At 46.7% G+C, this 19,908-nt stretch overlaps 1 protein-coding gene across 1 annotated transcript in view; it reads right to left on the bottom strand.

Annotated features, from left to right (window-relative positions):
* LOC139262434 (obscurin-like) overlaps positions 1–19,908 on the bottom strand; it is a 145,838-nt gene that overhangs the window by 42,293 nt on the left and 83,637 nt on the right. Inside the window, exons 7-9 of the mRNA XM_070877624.1 lie at positions 12,869–13,141; positions 4,849–5,187; positions 4,501–4,770 (exon numbers count right to left, since the gene is read on the bottom strand). Of these exons, the coding sequence (XP_070733725.1) occupies positions 4,501–4,770; positions 4,849–5,187; positions 12,869–13,141 (882 nt within the window). The remainder of the gene's footprint in view (positions 1–4,500; positions 4,771–4,848; positions 5,188–12,868; positions 13,142–19,908) is intronic.

Below are 19,908 nucleotides of genomic sequence, written 5' to 3'. Positions count from 1 at the left end.
GGGCCATAATTGGACGCGAGTTTCCGTTATAAACAGTATTCTTGGCCTTGCACAAGGATGATGTTATATATATATTTTTTTAAATAGGCTGGGCGATACAGCTCATTCCTGTATGCCAAAAGTTGCGCCGGCGATAAATGGGTGATAATCGAGCGCTAGTTTCCATTTTTCACCAAATATGGGCGCTAGCCTAAATCTCAGCGCTTATATGGGTGTTAAATGGGCGATGACGTGCTGAGAGTCTAGTGCTTGGATCTTTTAGCCAATTTTCATGTAAAGTTTATGTTGATGTGTTGTCAAACATTGAAATCTTTATTTTCAACATTTTGCATTGTTGGACAGATACGTGGGCACCTTTGCAAGTGGCTTAGTGAGTTGTAGTGAATGGTGAGACATAAGGGTACCCCCACAATGGTGAGGAGATGGGCATTGCAGTGATGCTTTATGGAGCTGGTGTGGGGTGGTGCTAATCTAGCATATTATGTGGCAGCCAGGGTGTACAGCATCAAGTAAAGTAAAAGTGGTCAAGGTGAGGCCTCGCGAGCAGCATTGTGATCGGGTGCTGTGACCTGTGCAGCATCAGTTGATTGCGGAGAAGACTGGTGTTGTTGTTGATGATGCTGATGCGCCGAGTGATGTTGGTGGTGAGGCTGATCGTGGTGGGATTCTGTGGACCAAGGTGAGATTTTTTTAAGGGCACTAATGCTGCTGGAATAGATGACAGGTGAGGTTGAGATGACAGAAGCGATCTGTCAATGGTGAGATTGGTTGCCCTAAGAAGGTGTCAGTGAATAGAGCGTTCACTGCAAAAAGCTCAAAATATTCTTCCATTCATGAAGGCTTCAGCTTCTGACATTGGAAAGTGAACAGCTGTGAAATGGTAGCTTTTATACCACTTCTGCAGCTGTCAACTAGTCAAAGCAATGGACAGCCATGGACAACCCGACTCCACTTACCTGGCATGTTCCCCGAGGGACAGCAAACTCATCGAAAGGTTGGTAAAATTCTAAGTGCCTGGTTTTAATGCAATTAAGTAGCATTCAACTACCTGTTAAGTATCTTAACGAAGTGGCCCGCGAGTTGGTGTCAGGTCTACAATCTGCACGCAGACCTGACAGCTGAGAAACTGACACGGAGGTGGATTTAGAGCGGATTCTTACCTGCTGTCACTCAGGGCCACTTTGACACTGGGCTCGCCTCCAAACCCGCACTTGCCGGGTGGGCAGTGCAGATGGCGCATGAGAACACCCTGGACCAGCTCTTGGCCTGGAAGGCCCAGCTGCGGACTGCTGCGCCTCATCATCGATGCGAAGCAGTCACTGGTGGCTGGGATGTGTACTGTGTATGGGACATTGTTGGCCAGTCAGTGGTGGGAGCGGGAATTCTGTCCTCCTGAGGAAAGACAGCACCTTCCATTTCCTGGGAGCCACTGACATTCCGAGGGGGCTGGGCCTCAGCATCAGGAGCACAATGTGTCTCCACAACTTGCTGGTCTGCTTCGGCACCATCCCTTCCCCGATGGACAGTGGAGAATGCAGAGAGGATGGCAGCAGTCATCGAACACGTCACATCACCAAGCTGCAGCATAGCTTGTGCCTGCGATGCGCTCAAGGCTGCAACGTAATCAGGGGCGCGGGCTACACACTCTGCAATGCCACTGTCCCTGCTGGAGGCCACCAGTTCCGTATGTGGGCAATGATGGCCTCGCTAGAGTCCTGAGTTGCACCGACAATGCGTGACGCTGCCTCCGCAACAGTCGCAGAAAGCTTGTCGATGCTCTTGGGGATTCGTCCCATCCATCCATAAGCTCACGGTGCAAGCTTGTGTTGTCCCTGAACAAGTCCAGTTCCATGTCTGCCTGTCGTTGAGCAGACCTACTTTGCCGACTCACTCTCTCCGGACAGCTGGCCTGCGAGATTCCCCTCTCTCACTGCGTTGCTTCAGGCAACTGGGGCCGGGAGCCTCCAGTCTCAAATCCCGGAAATTGTCATCATTGCCAGGTTTCGTGTCTTGAGTCGGGGCAACTGGTGGGCTCTGCGTCTCAGTCATCTGAGTTGTCTTAGCAACCCCGTCATTACTGCCATAGCTAGATGTCGATGTGTCCCGGCAATGCTGGTGCGATTGTGGCTGTTCTTCTGCAAGCACAAAAAAACATGCGTGTGGTTAGCAGCAGGTGAGGGGGCAAGGTGACAGGAGGAAGGTGGCATTGCACATGTACATTTGAAGGCCTGCCACCACTATATTATACGCCTCAATACAGTCTCATCAGTTACACATTCCATTTACATACCCTCACTACCCGAAGGGGGCTCAGCATCGCCCCCGGCAACTGTCCGAGATGGTGCTCCTATAAATGCCAACACCAGTTCCTCAACATCAGTGAGTGACAGAATTTGAGGCAGACCCTTGTCTATGTGCAGCTGCCCCTCCTGTTGTGAGAGAAAAATAGTAGGGGTTCAGAAAGAGTTCCTCTCCTGCTGTGCCACATATGCCTAACATATTTCATTAGGTGAGACTGTGTGGATGTTCTAATGACTTCCCTTCAATCTGCGTGAATGTTGCATGAGCTTTGCGAGCGATATATTAGGAGGTGAGAGGCATGTAACATAGGGGTCTGCAGGTGACCTTTATGAAATCCATAGCTGCAGTGGGAGTGTATTGCGAGGTAGGTTTTCAATGATTAAGAACCAGGTTTATGTGCATCGATCATTAGGAGGCAATGGGTAGAAAAGTCATCCTTCATCTTTCTTATGCATTATGAAGTCCATCCCACAGACTGCAAGAATTTTGAGAGCGACCATATGCATGAAAGACTTCACAAAGTGTTTGAGATTCATGTTAGAAGGAAAGAAGGCATACATAAATGTGACTGGTACTCACCCTGATGAGCCTTGTAAGGTCGTTGAAGTTTTTCCTGCATTGTATCCCAGTGCTGGGCACAGTGCCTGCTGCAGAGACCTCCTGGGCAATCGCCGTCCACAGCCTTTCAAAGATTGGTGGCAGCGATCTGGCTGCCCCCCCCCCCCCAGCTGGGAGGAGTGAGGCCCACCTCCTCTCCACACAGTGTACTAATGCCTCAGTGACCTCATGTGAGAAGCGCCTGGCACACTGCCTTCCCTTCTGCTCCACCATCGCTGCACAAGTGGCTGAAGTGAGGCGGTTCACATGTGCATGCGCGGAGGAAGCTGCCTCGACCTCAATTAGCGTTTGCAGCCGGGGGAAAAAAAACCTGCGTGTGCAAAATGGTCGCCTCCTTTACCGCTGCGAGTTCCGGCTCAGGTGCACAAAGTCCGTTATGTAACGCCTAAGTTAACGTCAATGCTCTTCCATCTTAATTTCTTGTCAAATCTTACAGTCGAGGGTGTAGACTATTTTCAGGCGGAATTCTTACCGCCCCACCGCGATTAACGTCACAAAATCTCATAAGCCCAAAGTCCAGCCCCAAAGTTATAGGGGCCGAATTTGGTCAAGGCCTCCACCCGCCCAAGTGCCACCCAAAGTGCTGCCGATGGCCACCAAGTTACCGACAATACTTTCGGCGGGGTTTTCATCCCCAAGGTCCCTCAAAGGTCGGCGGGCAGCAATGAGGGACTTACACCGCCATTGTGGGCTGGAATGGGCGGGAGCTCCCACTCTCGACAGCAGAGGCGCTTGCCGCCCAAGTGCCACCGAGGATGGAGTCGGGCCCACGGAGGGTCGAAGACCTAAAAATAAAATCCATTCGCAAAAAATAAGAAATGATCGGAAGACCTTCGGGGGGCTCCATCAAGGTAGGTCGCTGTGGAAAACACAAATAAAAAATGTTCATTAACCTTTTTTTCCACGATCTTCTTACTTACCATCGGGGACAGACCAGGCTCCAGCCGAAGGTCCACTGCCGTCCTGCCACCGACTCCAGTGGACCCCCGCCCGCCCCCACCAATCTGGAGTCTCGGCGGGCGGGAGGTCAGTTGTGCCACTTGGCCGTCCGCTGACATCGGCGGGCACTTCCCGACGGCTCTCCCCTCCCGCCCGCTCCAGGCCACATCGAAAGTGGCACTGGGCAGGTGTTGCCGAGGAATGTCGGCGGCAGGCAGCGGCAGGCAGCGGCAGTGGCCAGTAAGTTGATCAATTTCAGCCCCCTTAAAATATGTACAAAAGTAAAATACTGTGGATGCTGGAATCTGAAATAAAAACAGAGAATTCTGGAAATCTCAGAAGGTCAGGCAGCATTTGTGGAGAGAAAGAGACTTAACGTTTCAGACCCATGACCCTTTGTCAGAACCCAGTTTCTGTATTTATTATAAAAAATATGTCGTCCTCTTCAGGTCCTTTCCATTGCTTTGAGCTTTACAGTTTGACTTTTGAAGTGAAACTGTTATATGTGAACACCAATGACTGAATTCTGAGTAATATGGAGAGCAATAGGATGTGAAAAGTAAGAGGTTCTCATAATAAAAGAGCAGTAAGTGACAAGAGCTTTCTATGGAGGTTACAAAGAGCAAAACGTGAGACACTTACTGTCAAACTTCAGATAATATGGAATTAAAATCTTGGGCGAGTTTTGATGAAACAAAACACATGTCCAGTTCCTTCTGTCTCTATTGGCTTTCTGAATAATCAGCCGTAACAAATCCTCTTCCTGCTTCTGGTCCTTAAAAATTTTCTCGCCAACAGTTTTGCCATCACTATTGATCCAAACAAGTCTCATTGATTCAGGGACATCAGAGACAGAGCAGGTCAGGGTAACGGTGTCTCCCTCAGTCACTGCATCAGATGGTTCAGCTGTGACTGTGGAAACAGGAAAATCATTTAGATTTTAAACAATGACTTTATCATTGAAAACAACAGTAACATTCTGTCTCCTACCTTTAACTGTGATTAGTTTAATGGTCACATAATTATGTGTTCCAAGAGAACATGTGTAGACTCCTGCATCATCAAACAATACAGGAACAATCCTCACATTGAAGTTCTTGCCATTATAATTTCCCACTGTGGGCACCAGTCGACTCCCAAAGTAGGTCCTGTTTACATCGATAGGCTTGGATCTGAAAGTAGAAGCTATTTCTTTCTCTTGATTCTGAAATTGACGTGACCTCCAAGTCCATTTAGTTTCATTGTACTCAGAAAGAGCTTCACAAATCAGGTCGAGTTCACTGTGATCTGTGTCTGATCGATAAAGTATGTATATCTTATTGAATAAATCTGCAATCGAGAAACAAGGTGTTAGATTTTTATAGCTGCTGAGAGACAGATGTTGAGAATTCTCACAACAACAACAACTTGTATTTTTATAGTGCCTTTAATGTAGTGGAACTTCCCAAGGTGCTTCACAGGAGTAGTATGTGATAAAAATTTGACACCGAGGTGTATAAGTAAAAATTAGCACAGGTTGGTAAAAGAGTTAGGTTTTAAGGAGCATCTTGAGGGAGGAAAGAGAGGTAGAGAGGTAGAGAGGTGGAGAGGTTTAGGCAGAGAGTTCCAGAGCTTGGGGCCGAGGCAACTAAAGGCACGGCCACCAATGGTTGAGCGATTACAATCAGGGGATGCTCAGGGGGCAGAATTAGAGGAACGCAGGGTCCTCGGAGGGTGGTGGGGCTGGAGGACATTACAGAGATAGGGAGGGGAAAGGCCATGGAGGGATTTGAAAATAAGGATGAGAATTTTGAAATTGAGGTGTTGCTTAACCAGAAGCCAATGTAAGTCAGCGAGCACAGGGGTGAAGGATGAGCAGGTCTTGGTGCAAGTTAGGACACGGGCAGCCGTGTTTTGGGTCATCTCTAGTTTAGGTAGGGTAGAATGTGGGAGGCCAGCCAGGAATGCGGTGCAATGGTCAAGTCAAAAGGTAACAAAGGCATAGATGAGGGTTTCAGCAGTAGATAAGCTGAGGCAAGGGTGGATACGGGCAATATTACGAAGCTGGAAATAGGCGGTTTTAGTTATGCTGCTGATATGTGGTCAAAAGCTTATTTCACTGTCAATATGACACCAAGGTTGCGAACAGTCTGGTTCAGCCTCAGACTGGAGTTGAGGAGAGGGATGGAGTCAGTGCCTAGCGAACAGAGTTTGTGGTGGGGTCCAAAAATAACGGCTTCGGTCTTCCCAATCTTCAATTGGAGAAAATTTCTGCTCATTGATAACTGGATGTCGGACAAGCAGTCTGACAAATCAGAGATCATGGAAGGTCAAGAGAAGTGGTGGTGAGGTCATCATCATAGACAGTCCCTCGAAATCGAGGAAGACTTATTTCCACTCTTAGAATGAGTCCTTAGCTGAACAGTCCAATAGGAGAACCACAGGTGGGACAGATAGTCTTTGAGGGTAAGGGAGGGTGGGACAGATTTGCCGCACATTCTTTCCGCTGCCTGTGCTTGAGTTCTGCATGCTCTCGGCGATGAGACTTGAGGTGCTCAGCGCCCTCCCAGATGCACTTCCTACACTTAGGGCGGTTTTTGGCCAGGGACTCCCAGGTGTCGGTGGGGATGTTGCACTTTATCAGGGAGGCTTTGAGGATGTCATTGTAACGTTTCCTCTGCCCAACTTTGGCTCGTTTGCCGTGAAGGAGTTCCAAATAGAGCGCTTGCTTTGGGAGTCTCGTGTCTGGCATGCGGACAGTGTGGCCTGCCCAACGGAGTTGATCAAGTATGGTCAGTGCTTGATAGATTCTTGGGGGATGTTCATGTATGTACATTCTGTTTGTAGCCACCAGATGGCATCATTGTTGGAGGCCACTGAGCAGCACCATATAAAAGGCCAATCATTTTGAGAGTCAGGCACTTTGGGCCTAAATAAAGCAGAGCCAAGGTTGTACCTTGCTTAGTTAAACAGTACTCAGTCTGAACCTTTATTGCATACATAACATTTGGCGACAAGAATACAAGAACCTTTGTTTGCAAAATGAGCACGATTGGATTTTTAGAGCGGTTCATGGAGGGAGAAGATTGGACAGACTTTGTGAGCCGTTTGAAGCAGTACTTCGTGACCAACAAAATGAAGGGGGTTGACGATGCAGATCGACGCCGGGCTGTGTTCCTCACTGTGTGCGGTTCAAAGATCTACGGTCTGATAAAGACTCTACTCATGACTAGTGATCCAACAAAGAACACATACAAGGAGTTGTGTACATTGGTACGGGAGCACCTCAAGCCAGACGACGGCATCATCATCTCGAGATACAGGTTTTATACACGGAGGGCCAGAGCGCGGCGGAAGTCATTGCCGACCTGAGATGTCTAGTGGGACTGGTCAAGCGCGGGACGGTATTGGCAGACATGCTGCAGGATTTCTTTTTTATCGGTATTAACCACGAGGTGATCCAACGCAAACTTCTGCCGTGGAGGAGTTGGATTTAAAAAGGGACATCCAGATTGCTCAATCATGTATGATGATGGACAGGAGTCTAAAGCAACTAGCAGTGAAGAACCAAACCTCGGCAAGTACTGTAAATGCACAGGGCCTATCCGGCTGCGTTCGCGAAACCTGTGGCTGCCCAAAGTCCGCCAGTGGGAATGTATCCGGCTTCTCCGTGTTGGCATTGTGGGGGAAATCATCGGCACCAGCAGTGCCGATTTAAGCAATATAGTTGCAAAAACTGTCTGAGAGTGGGGCATCTCCAGCACAAGTGTCTGCAGATGAGCAAGCGAGCTGCAACACACCACGTGGAGGATGAGGGTCAGACTAGCGCGGATCCGGATACCCAATCCGAGATGCAGAGGAGGAAGTGTATGGACTGTACTCCTTCATAACCAAGATTAAACCAATTTTGATTAACATGAAGTTTAACGGGATATCGGTATCAATGGAACTGGACATGGGGGCGAGTCAATCGATCATGAACGAGAGAGCATTTTATAAGCTGTGGGATATTAAGACTGTGAGGCCCAGGCTGAGCCCTGTAAACGCCAAGCTGCAAACGTGCACCAAAGAACTGATAAAGGTGATTGGCAGTGCACAAATTAATATGACATATAACGTTGCGATTCATGAGTTGCCGCTGTGGATTGTTCCAGGCAATGGCCAACGCTGCTCGGCAGGAGCTGGTTGGAGAAAATCAGATGCAATCATAAAGGCATTGTCAAAGGAGGAAGATACATGTTCCCAAGTATTGAGCAAGTTCCCCTCGCTGTTCGAACCGGGTATGGGAAACTACACGGGAGCCAAGGTGCAGATCCATGTGGACTCAGATGCAAGACCGGTCCATCATAAAGCTCGGGCAGAGGGAGAAGATCAAAATTGAACTGGACAGACTCCAGCGTGAAGGGATCATATCACTGGTCGAATTTAATGAATTGGCCAGTCCCATTGTTCCTGTGCTGAAAAGTGATGGCACAGTCAGAGTCTGTGAAGACTACAAGGCTATGATCAACAGGGTTTCGAAACAAGATCAGTACCCGTTACCGAAGGCTGATGACTTGTTAGCGACACTAGCCGGAGGGAAGTCATTGACAAAACTGGACTTGACTTTGGCCTATATGACACAGGTGTTGGTCGAGACATCGAAGAGACTTACATGCATTATCATGCACAAAGGACTGCTAATTTACCACAGGTATCCTTTCGGAATTCGCTCGGCTGCAGCAATATTCCAGAGGAATATGGAAAGTCTACTGAAGTCCGTTCCCAGAACCGTCGTGTTCCAAGATGACATCCTGATCACCGGTCGTGACTCCAAGGAACATCTGAACAACCTGGAAGAGGTTCTGCTGCATTTGGATCGAGTGGGACTCAGACTGAATGCTTGAAGTGCATCTTCATGGCACCGGTGGTCAAATTCCTCGGGAGGAAAATCGCCGCTGATGGCATCAGACCTACTGACGTGAAAACCAAGGCCATCAAGAATGCACCCAAGCCGCAGAATGTGATGGAGCTGCATTCGTTCCTGGGTCTACTCAACTACTTTGGTAACTTCCTACCTAAATTGAGCACCTTACTAGAACCACTGCACATGCTATTGAGAAAAGACGACAACTGGGTGTGGGGCGCATTGCAAGACAGAGCTTTTGAGGAAGCCACCAATCTGCTTTGCTCGAACAAGCTGCTGGTACATTATGACCCACGTAAACGTTTAATTTTGGCCTGTGACACATTATCATCTGGAATTGGTTGCATACTCCAACAAGCCAATGTGTGGGGGAAACTTCAACCTGTCACATATGCATCCAAAAGTTTGTCTAAAGTGGAAAGAACCTACAGCATGGTAGAAAAAGAAGCTTTAGCGATTGTGTACAGTTTAAAAAAGATGCATCATTACCTGTTCGGTCTGAGGTTCGAATTAGAGACTGATCACAAGCTGCTCATTTCATTGTTTTCCGAGAGCAAAGGTATCAATACCAACGCTTCATCCCGCATCCAAAGGTGGGCACTGACATTATCTGCCTATGATTATGTCATTTGCCACAGACCTGGCACAGAGAATTGTGCCGATGCTTTGAGCCGGTTGCCGTTGCCCACTCCAGAGGTGGAAACAACACAACCGGTGGATCTAATGTTAATCATGGATGCTTTTGAGAGTAAAGGAACCCATGTCACGGCTCAACAAGTTCAGACCTAGACCAACCAGGACCCGATTTTATTGGTGGTAAAGGGTTGCATCCTCAAAGGGGATTGGTCTGCCATACCTAAGCAAATGTGTGAGGACAAACTGTACATTCGCCGCAAGGACGAACTGTCTATTCAAGCAGATTGCATATTGTGGGGCAATCTGGGTATAGTGATGATGAAGGCCATCGCCAGGTCCCATGTACGGTGGCCAGGTATTGATTCTGAGCTGGAAGCATGCGTGCATCACTGCAACACTTGCATGCAGCTCAGCAAAGCACCAGCGGAATCGCCGCTGAGTCTGTGGTCGTGGCCATTTAAACCTTGGTCCAGGATCCATGTAGATTTTGCAGGTCCCTTCCTGGGCAAGATGTTTTTAGTGGTAGTGGACGCTTATTCTAAGTGGATAGAATGCATAATCATGTCATCCAGCACGTCCACGGCAACCATAGAGAATCTCAATGTCATGTTCGCGACACATGGTCTGCCTGACATAGTGGTGCGTGACAATGGGTCATTCTTCACCAGTCAGGAGTTTTAGGAGTTTGTGAAACTTAATGGCATAAAATATGTAAGGACAGCACCGTTCAAGCCTGTGTCCAACGGGCAAGCTGAACGTGCAGTACAAATTATCAAGCAAAGCAAGAGGAGAGTGACCCAAGGGTCACTGCAGACCCGCTTGTCCTGCATACTGCTAACTTACAGGACAAGACCCCATACACTCACAGGGGTCTCACCTGCTGAACTCATGATGAAAAGAGGTCTTAAGACCAAGCTATCTCTGGTACACCCAGATTTAAATAATCATGTTGAATACAGAAGACAAAGTCAACAAGGCTACCACGATCGCGCAACTGTGGCATGTGAGATTTCTGTTAATGATCCTGTATATGTGTTGAACTATGGTCAGGGTCCCAAATGGATTGCTGGTACAGTCATGGCCAAGAAGGGCAACAGAGTATTCGTTATTAAGCTCAAGAATGGGAAAACTTGCAGGAAACACATGGATCAGACAAAGCTGAGGCACACAGACGAGCCAGAGCAGTCAGACGAAGAAACCATCGACAACCAACCAACCTACCAGCAGTCTTCAGAGGACTCAAGGGTTATCAGTAAACCCGGAATTTCCATCACGGACCTGTTCAATAAAAATGAATTTGCAATTCCTGACATGGCCACTGCCACCCCCAACAAGTCAGTCATCCAGCCATCAGCCACAACAGACCCCGCACACTCACTCAAGGCTGGAATTGAACTGAGACGGTCAGCCCGGGAGCACAAAGCACCGGACCATCTCAACCTGTGAAAGACTGTGATAAGTTCTCAGATGGAGGGTATTGTCATGAATGTAAATTCTGTTTGTAGCCAGATGGCGCCATTGTTGGAGGCCACTGAGCAGCACACACATGGTGCTGCTCAGGTATAAAAGGCCAGCCATTTTGAGAGTCAGGCACTTTGGGCCTAAATAATGCAGAGCCAAGGTTGCACCTTGCTTAGTTAAACAGTACTCAGTTTGAACCTTTATTGCATACATAACAGGGGACACCAGAGGTAACGATGCGGGGTCGGGAAGAGAAGCCGTTGTAGGTGATTCTCTGGCTCTGATTCGATAGATAAACCAGCTGGGAGTGCAGCACTGGAACAGGGAAATCGGCTGGGACTGGATACGGCCCAGGCTGCCTATTGTTTAAACGTCAGGTTGTAGTTCATCTGCCCTAAACATAGTCCCCCATCAGTGATGTTGTTTCCCCGTGTGTTGTAGATAATAACCAATTTGTTAAACTATCTCAGCAATCAATTATCAATAAATGCCTCAGACCCATTGTGTTGGGCACCTCTGGTCCCCTCGGATTGTTAACAGACGGAGACATAGGTAGACAGGCAGGTCAACCAAAGGGTGCAACGTCAGTCAGGTTTGAAACAGAAAGCTGCAAGGACAAGCTTGGCCAGGCTCAAAGGGTTAGTACGTAGGAGGGTAGTTAGGAGCTAATTTGATTTTGTTAAGTAGTTGACCCACTGGTGTGGGAAAGTGCAACGTGTTCATTATTTTAACCTTATACACAAAGACAAGTGAGACTGAATGATCTAAGTGAATCTGATTATAACTGTGAACTCTTGTTCACTTGCTGTGAAATAAGCAGTTTAACAATTCATTACTGTAGTTGGCTCACTAAGGGGTATTATTTTCCATCTTCAAATAGAATGAATAATTAAACATGCGATAGACACAAATATCCAGTTCAGATCACAAGCCTTACACTCTTAGGTTATGCTACCATATACAACAACACAACTTGTATTTATATAGCACCTTTAATGTAGTAAAATGACCCAAGGTACTTCACGGGAGTGATATAAGACAAGTATTTGAAACCGAGCCACATAAGAAGCAATTATGGCAGATGACCAATAGCTTGGTCAAAGAGGTAGATTTAAGGAGCGTCTTAAAGGAGGGAAGAGAGATAGACAGGGGGAGAGGATTAGGAAGGGATTACAGAGCTTGGGGCCTAGGCAACAGAAGGCATGGCCACCGATGGTTGAGCGATTATAATCAGGGATGCTCAAGAGGGCAAAATTTGAGGAATGCAGATATGCCGGGGGTGCGGGGGGGGGGGGGGGGTGTTGTGAAACTGAAGGAAATTACACAGATAGGGAGGGGCAAGGCCATGGAGGGATTTGTAAACTAGGATGAGAATATTGAAATCTAGGTGTTGCTTAACCGGGAGCCAATGTAGGTCAGTGAGCACAGTGGTGATGGGTGGGCAATGTTACAAAGGTGGAAATAGGTGGTTTTAGTTATACTGAGGATATGTGATCGGGAGCTAATTTCTGAGGGTCAAATATGATATCAAGGTTGCGAACAGTCTGGTTCAGCCTCAGACAGACAGTCAGATATTGGGTAGTGTGAGATAGTCAGTTATTGGGTAGTCGGAGATCATCCTTAAATGTAAGACACTCAGTCCAGTTTTGTGAGGGAGCAGCACCACTGTACCCAAGAGAATGTGTCAGGAAAGACGCAAATCTTGTACCACCTGTATTGGGTGCATATAATTTGTTTGTATTTCTCTATTCCAATTTAGACTGGAACGGCATTGGCTTTTCTCGGTTGATGGATTTTATTTTTTTGATTCATACATGTGAATCGAAATAAATCCATTGAGTTCACCTTGTTGTTTCCATCAGCTCTTAATGTCTCCATTTTATATTTACACCCATGTTCCAGGGTAAAAACACGGAGCACATTCTGCAGTAAAAGCCCACAGTGGTGCCTGTGCTCGCTGTACTTTGTGTGTAACAGTTTTATATCAGTAACTATTTAATACCTACTGCAAGGTAGCTTTGGACTTACTCTGATCCACATCAACATTTGTGTTTCCAGTGAGAACAATGGAGTCATTTTCCTGCACTTCCCATGTATACAAATTCTGAATTTCTGCTCCAACGTGTCTGATGATCAGATAGACTGTGTTATTCAGATGGAGGTCATCAGCGTTGTTCCTCCTGTCCTGCTGAGGTGAGTCTCGTGGTTTCCAGTGAAGACTGACTGTAGCTGAGAGTCTGGAGATGGTACAACTGAGGGTGACGTCACTGCCCATTACAGGCCTCTGTGAATCTGTCTCAACTGTAAAAACAGATAAATGACATGTAATATAGATTTCCATAAACTTTCCGTACTATTTCCTTCAAAATTTTCTTTTCAAATTCTCTACCCCAAAGATGCTCAGTCGTTGAATATATTCAAGACAGAAATCAATGCACTTTTGGCTATAAAGAGATTCAAAGTATATGGGGATAGCGTGTGAAGATGGAGTTGAGGTTGAAGATCAGCCATTTGATGGAGCAAGTTCGAAGACTTGAATGGCCTACTCCTGCTCCTATTATGTTATTTAGTTTTTATCTACAAACCGATACAGTCAGTGAAATGCTAACCAGCCTGGCTTGGTGCCGACTATCTACATTTCCCAGATAATGTTCACTTGTTCCCTTTGGCCCCTCTCTTCCCCACCAACATGCTGCTCCTTGCCAACATCACCAAAGACTTTGGCCGTGATTTTGCTGACCTTGGCGGGTCCATGGCAGACGACATTGGTGGCGTGTCCTGATGCCGCTGCTGGCTCCATCCCGCTCTGTAAAATAAATTTTCCTTGATGGGGCTTGTTAAGCCCGTCCAACACATTTCACAGGCCAAATAGAGGAAGCTTTATGTCATTTGATGACGCATCATCAGACAGTTTCCTTAAAGGGACCATGTACATATTTATTTAGACAATTGTGCTGTCAATGTTCTACAGTATTGAGGTGCTGCAAACACTTGCAATGACTGCACAGAGGTGCACGGCTGCACCCAAACTCTCCCATGACTCCCTTCATATGCTTATGAAGCAAGGCACAGCATACAGGGAGGTCGTCTTCCCTTCCCATGGGTGGAAGACACCTCCCCATTAGATCAACAGGGCCTGGTTACACATTGCACAGGAGGGCACAAGTAGGGATGTGGTCAGCAGGACCTGGATGCAATGCCGCAAACGTTTCTTATGATCTCATTAGATCACGAAATGTTAGTACAAAACCACACTTAACCTTATCCTGCTGTGCCTCTCATCACATCCCCATCACTGCCTTCCCTACCGTACGCCTGCTCATCCTTACTCACACCAACTTACCTTGCACCTTCACCCATCCCTCGATATCTATATTATCACTAGCCACTCCTCACACTCAGTCTCATCCTAGTGCAATCATACCGACTAACACAAGTGTAGGCACTTGCGTGTTTTATGCAATGTTCATGTAACCTTTCTGTTAATGTACTGTCAAATATTGAAACCTTTATTTCCAAAACTTTGCATTCTTTGACAGATCTGTGTGCATCTTTGGAAGTGGCTTAGTGAGTTGCTGTGAATGATGAGAGACAACGGCCCCTGTGCAATGCTGATCAGTGTGGAAGGAATGGCTTGGGTTTTGTAGGAATACTTTATGGTATTGGTGTGGCGTGGTGCGACCCTGGCACATCATGTGACAGCCAGGGTGTACTGTGTCAAGTGAAGTAAATCTGGCCATGGTGAGGCCATCCCCGGCATCCTTACTACTCGGGGGATCAAGGGGTACGGCGAGAAAGCAGGAATGGGGTACTGAAGTTGCATGTTCAGCCATGAACTCATTGAATGGTGGTGCAGGCTCGAAGGGCCGAATGGCCTACTCCTGCATCTATTTTCTATATTTTCTATGTTTCTATCCCAGGCAGCAATGTAGTTGGGTACTGCTGCCCTGTGTCCTGTGCACCATCAGGTGATTGCTAAGAAGGTTGGTGTTGTTGTTGGTGCTGCTGGTGACACTGGTGCTGCTGGTGTTGGGGATGATAGTGGTGGGATTCTGAGGACAAAGTTGAGAGAGTATAAAGGACACCCATGCTGATGGAATAGATGGCAGGTGAAGTTGCGATGGCAGAAGAAATCTGACAATGGTGGGAGAGGTTGTTCCAATGAGGTGAAACTGGATAGAGAGTTTGCTACAAACATTTGCAACCTGCATAAAGCTCAACCTGTCTTCCAAATGCAATAAGCAACAGCTTCTGAGCTTGCAAAATGAACAGCTGTGAGGTGGGAGCTTTTATTACACAGTTAAAGCTGTCAGGTAATCAGCTGTTTCAATGGCCACTCCTCTCCTGCCTCAGCTTAACAGACGTGATCCCCGAGCAGCGAGGACCCCATGGGCGAGCAATTAAAATCAAAAGATGAGCTCAAATGTATTCTTAATGATTTCTAAACAAGATCATAATTGCCTGAATTCTATCCCCCGCCGCTGTGTGTCGGGTCTGCTCAGCGCTGACAGAGCGACATTGGGAAAGGCGCGTGGCGGTGGTTTCATTTGCCACCTGACCCGCCATCGATCGCGCTCACTGACCCCACTGAAAATTCCAGCCATTGGGTCAGATACCACGTGTGTATTCAGGACACTCAGCTCTACCACTCCACCACCTCTCTCAAAACCTCCACCGCCTCTGTGCTGTCAGATCGATCATCTAACATCTAGTCTTGGATGAGCAATAATTTCATCCAGTTAACGATTTGGAAGACCAAAGCCATCGTCTTCGGCACTTGCCATGAATTCCATCAGCACCATCGGCACCAGCTCCCTCTTCCTCCCTGGCCGTTGTCTCAGGAATGTTAGAACGATGGATGAAAAAAAATACGAAAAAATGCTGTGCTACCAATCAAAATTACTCATCCTCAGTGCATCGTCTAGTTTTAATGCACAAAGAATTTTTACCCACCTGGCTGTTTTTAAAGAGAGATTAATTTGGGTGATAGAACTGGAGAATCATTGCATGATCCCGACATTTTGTTAGGAATATTTATGGAATTACTCAGAAAAATCATAGAAATATAGAAACATAGAAATTTACAGAGCAGAAGGATGCCATTTCAGCCCATCGTGTCCACGCCGATTGACAAAGAGCCGCACAGCCCTTGGTCAGCAACCCTAAATGTCACATATAAACCTATTAACAATGACGGAAAGGCAAACAGCACCCAGCCCAACCAGTTCACCTCATACACTGTGTCGCCGCTTATACTGAAATATTCTAAACTCCACCCCAACCAGAGCCATGTGATCTCCAGAGAGAGGTAAAAACCAGATAAAAACCCAGGCTAATTTAGGGAGAAAAAATTTGGGAAAATTCCTCTCCAACCCATCCAGGCGATTCAAACTAGTCCAGGAGATAACCCTGGCCTTATTCTATTCCCTGCAGTACTTGCCATTATATCTGCACCGTCCAACAGAGGTCATCCAGCCTGACATCAGTAGTGGAGAAAATGTTGGAATCAATTATTAAAGATGAAATAGCAGTGCATTTGGAAAGCAGTGACAGGATCGGTCCAAGTCAGCATGGATTTATGAAAGGGAAGTCATGCTTGACAAATCTTCTAGAATTTTTTGAGAATGTAACTAGTACAGTGGACAAGGGAGAACCAGTGGATGTGGTGTAGTTGGACTTTCAAAAGGCTTTTGACAAGGTCCCACACAAGAGATTAGTGTGCAAAATTAAAGCACATGGTATTGGCGGTAATGTATTGACATGGATAGAGAACTGGTTGGCAGACAGGAAGCAGAGAGTCGGGATAAATGGGTCCTTTTCAGAATGACAGGCAGTGACTAGTGGAATGCCGCAGGGCTCAGTGCTGGGACCCCAGCTATTTACAAATTACATCAATGATTTAGATGAAGGAATTGAGAGTAATATCTCCAAGTTTAGAAACATAGAAACATAGAAAATAGGTGCAGGAGTAGGCCATTCGGCCCTTCTAGCCTGCACCGCCATTCAATGAGTTCATGGCTGAACATTCAACTTCAGTACCCCATTCCTGCTTTCTCGCCATACCCCTTGATCCCCCTAGCAGTAAGGACCTCATCTAACTCCTTTTTGAATATATTTAGTGAATTGGCCTCAACAACTTTCTGTGGTAGAGAATTCCACAGGTTCACCACTCTCTGGGTGAAGAAGTTCCTCCGCATCTCGGTCCTAAATGGCTTACCCCTTTCCTTAGACTGTGACCCCTGGTTCTGGACTTCCCCAACATTGGGAACATTCTTCCTGCATCTAACCTGTCTAACCCCGTCAGAATTTTATATGTTTCTATGAGGTCCCCTCTCATTCTTCTGAACTCCAGTGAATACAAGCCCAGTTGATCCAGTCTTTCTTGATAGGTCAGTCCCGCCATCCCGGGAATCAGTCTGGTGAACCTTCGCTGCACTCCCTCAATAGCAAGAATGTCCTTCCTCAGGTTAGGAGACCAAAACTGTACACAATACTCCAGGTGTGGCCTCACCAATGCCCTGTACAACTGTAGCAACACCTCCCTGCCCCTGTACTCAAATCCCCTTGCTATGAAGGCCAACATGCCATTTGCTTTCTTAACCGCCTGCTGCACCTGCATGCCAACCTTCAATGACTGATGTACCATGACACCCAGGTCTCTTTGCACCTCCCCTTTTCCTAATCTGTCACCATTCAGATAATAGTCTGTCTCTCTGTTTTTGCCACCAAAGTGGATAACCTCACATTTATCCACATTATACTTCATCTGCCATGCATTTGCCCACTCACCAAACCTATCCAAGTCGCTCTGCAGCCTCACAGCATCCTCCTCGCAGCTCACACTGCCACCCAACTTAGTGTCATCCGCAAATTTGGAGATACTACATTTAATCCCCTCATCTAAATCATTAATGTACAGTGTAAACAGCTGGGGCCCCAGCACAGAACCTTGCGGTACCCCACTAGTCACTGCCTGCCATTCTGAAAAGTACCCATTTACTCCTACTCTTTGCTTCCTGTCTGACAACCAGTTCTCAATCCATGTCAGTACACTACCCCCAATCCCATGTGCTCTAACTTTGCACATCAATCTCTTGTGTGGGACCTTGTCGAACGCCTTCTGAAAGTCCAAATATACCACATCAACTGGTTCTCCCTTATCCACTCTACTGGAAACATCCTCAAAAAATTCCAGAAGATTTGTCAAGCATGATTTCCCTTTCACAAATCCATGCTGACTTGGACCTATCATGTCACCTCTTTCCAAATGCACTGCTATGACATCCTTAATAATTGATTCCATCATTTTACCCACTACCGATGTCAGGCTGACCGGTCTATAATTCCCTGTTTTCTCTCTCCCTCCTTTTTTAAAAAGTGGGGTTACATTGGCTACCCTCCACTCCATAGGAACTGATCCAGAGTCAATGGAATGTTGGAAAATGACTGTCAACGCATCCACTATTTCCAAGGCCACCTCCTTAAGTACTCTGGGATGCAGTCCATCAGGCCCTGGGGATTTATCGGCCTTCAATCCCATCAATTTCCCCAACACAATTTCCCGGCTAATAAGGATTTCCCTCAGTTCCTCCTCCTTACTAGACCCCCCGACCCCTTTTATAACCGGAAGGTTGTTCGTGTCCTCCTTCGTGAATACCGAACCAAAGTACTTGTTCAATTGGTCTGCCATTTCTTTGTTTCCCGTTATGACTTCCCCTGATTCTGACTGCAGGGGACCTACATTTGTCTTTACTAACCTTTTTCTCTTTACATATCTATAGAAACTTTTGCAATCCGTCTTAATGTTCCCTGCAAGCTTCTTCTCATACTCCATTTTCCCTGCCCTAATCAAACCCTTTGTCCTCCTCTGCTGAGTTCTAAATTTCTCCCAGTCCCCAGGTTCGCTGCTATTTCTGGCCAATTTGTATGCCACTTCCTTGGCTTTAATACTATCCCTGATTTCCCTTGATAGCCACGGTTGAGCCACCTTCCCTTTTTTATTTCTATGCCAGACAGGAATGTACAATTGTTGTAGTTCATCCATGCGGTCTCTAAATGTCTGCCATTGCCCATCCACAGTCAACCCCTTAAGTATCATTCGCCAATCCATCTCAGCCAATTCACGCCTCATACCTTCAAAGTTAGCCTTCTTTAAGTTCTGGACCATGGTCTCTGAATTAACTGTTTCATTCTCCATCCTAATGCAGAATTCCACCATATTATGGTCACTCTTCCCCAAGGGGCCTCGCACAACGAGATTGCTAATTAATCCTTTCTCATTACATAACACCCAGTCTAAGATGGCCTCCCCCCTAGTTGGTTCCTCGACATATTGGTCTAAAAAACCATCCCTTATGCACTCCAGAAAATCCTCCTCCGCCGTATTGCTTCCAGTTTAGTTAGCCCAATCTATGTGCATATTAAAGTCACCCATTATAACTGCTGCACCTTTATTGCACGCACCCCTAATTTCCTGTTTGATGCCCTCCCCAACATCACTACTACTGTTTGGAGGTCTGTACACAACTCCCACTAACGTTTTTTGCCCTTTGGTGTTCTGCAGCTCTACCCATATAGATTCCACATCATCGAAGCTAATGTCCTTCCTAACTATTGCCTTAATCTCCTCCTTAACCAGCAATGCTACCCCACCTCCTTTTCCTTTTATTCTATCCTTCCTGAATGTTGAATACCCCTGGATGTTGAGTTCCCAGCCCTGCTCATCCTGGAGCCACGTCTCCGTAATCCCAATCACATCATATTTGTTAACATCTATTTGCACAGTTAATTCATCCACCTTATTGCGGATACTCCTTGCATTAAGACACAAAGCCTTTAGGCTTGTTTTTTTAACACCCTCTGTCCTTTTAGAATTTTGCTGTACAATGGCCCTTTTTGTTCTTTGCCTTGGGTTTCTCTGCCCTCCACTTTTCCTCATCTCCTTTCTGTCTTTTGTTTTTGCCTCCTTTTTGTTTCCCTCTATCTCCCTGCATTGGTTCCCATCCCCCTGCCATATTAGTTTAACTCCTCCCCAACAGCACTAGCAAACACTCCCCCGAGGACATTGG

This window comes from Pristiophorus japonicus, chromosome 4, assembly GCF_044704955.1.
Source record: "Pristiophorus japonicus isolate sPriJap1 chromosome 4, sPriJap1.hap1, whole genome shotgun sequence".
NCBI classification, from domain to species: domain Eukaryota; kingdom Metazoa; phylum Chordata; class Chondrichthyes; family Pristiophoridae; genus Pristiophorus; species Pristiophorus japonicus.
Note: the sequence above shows the minus strand (reverse complement) of the source record. Positions and strands in the feature narration are given on the sequence as shown.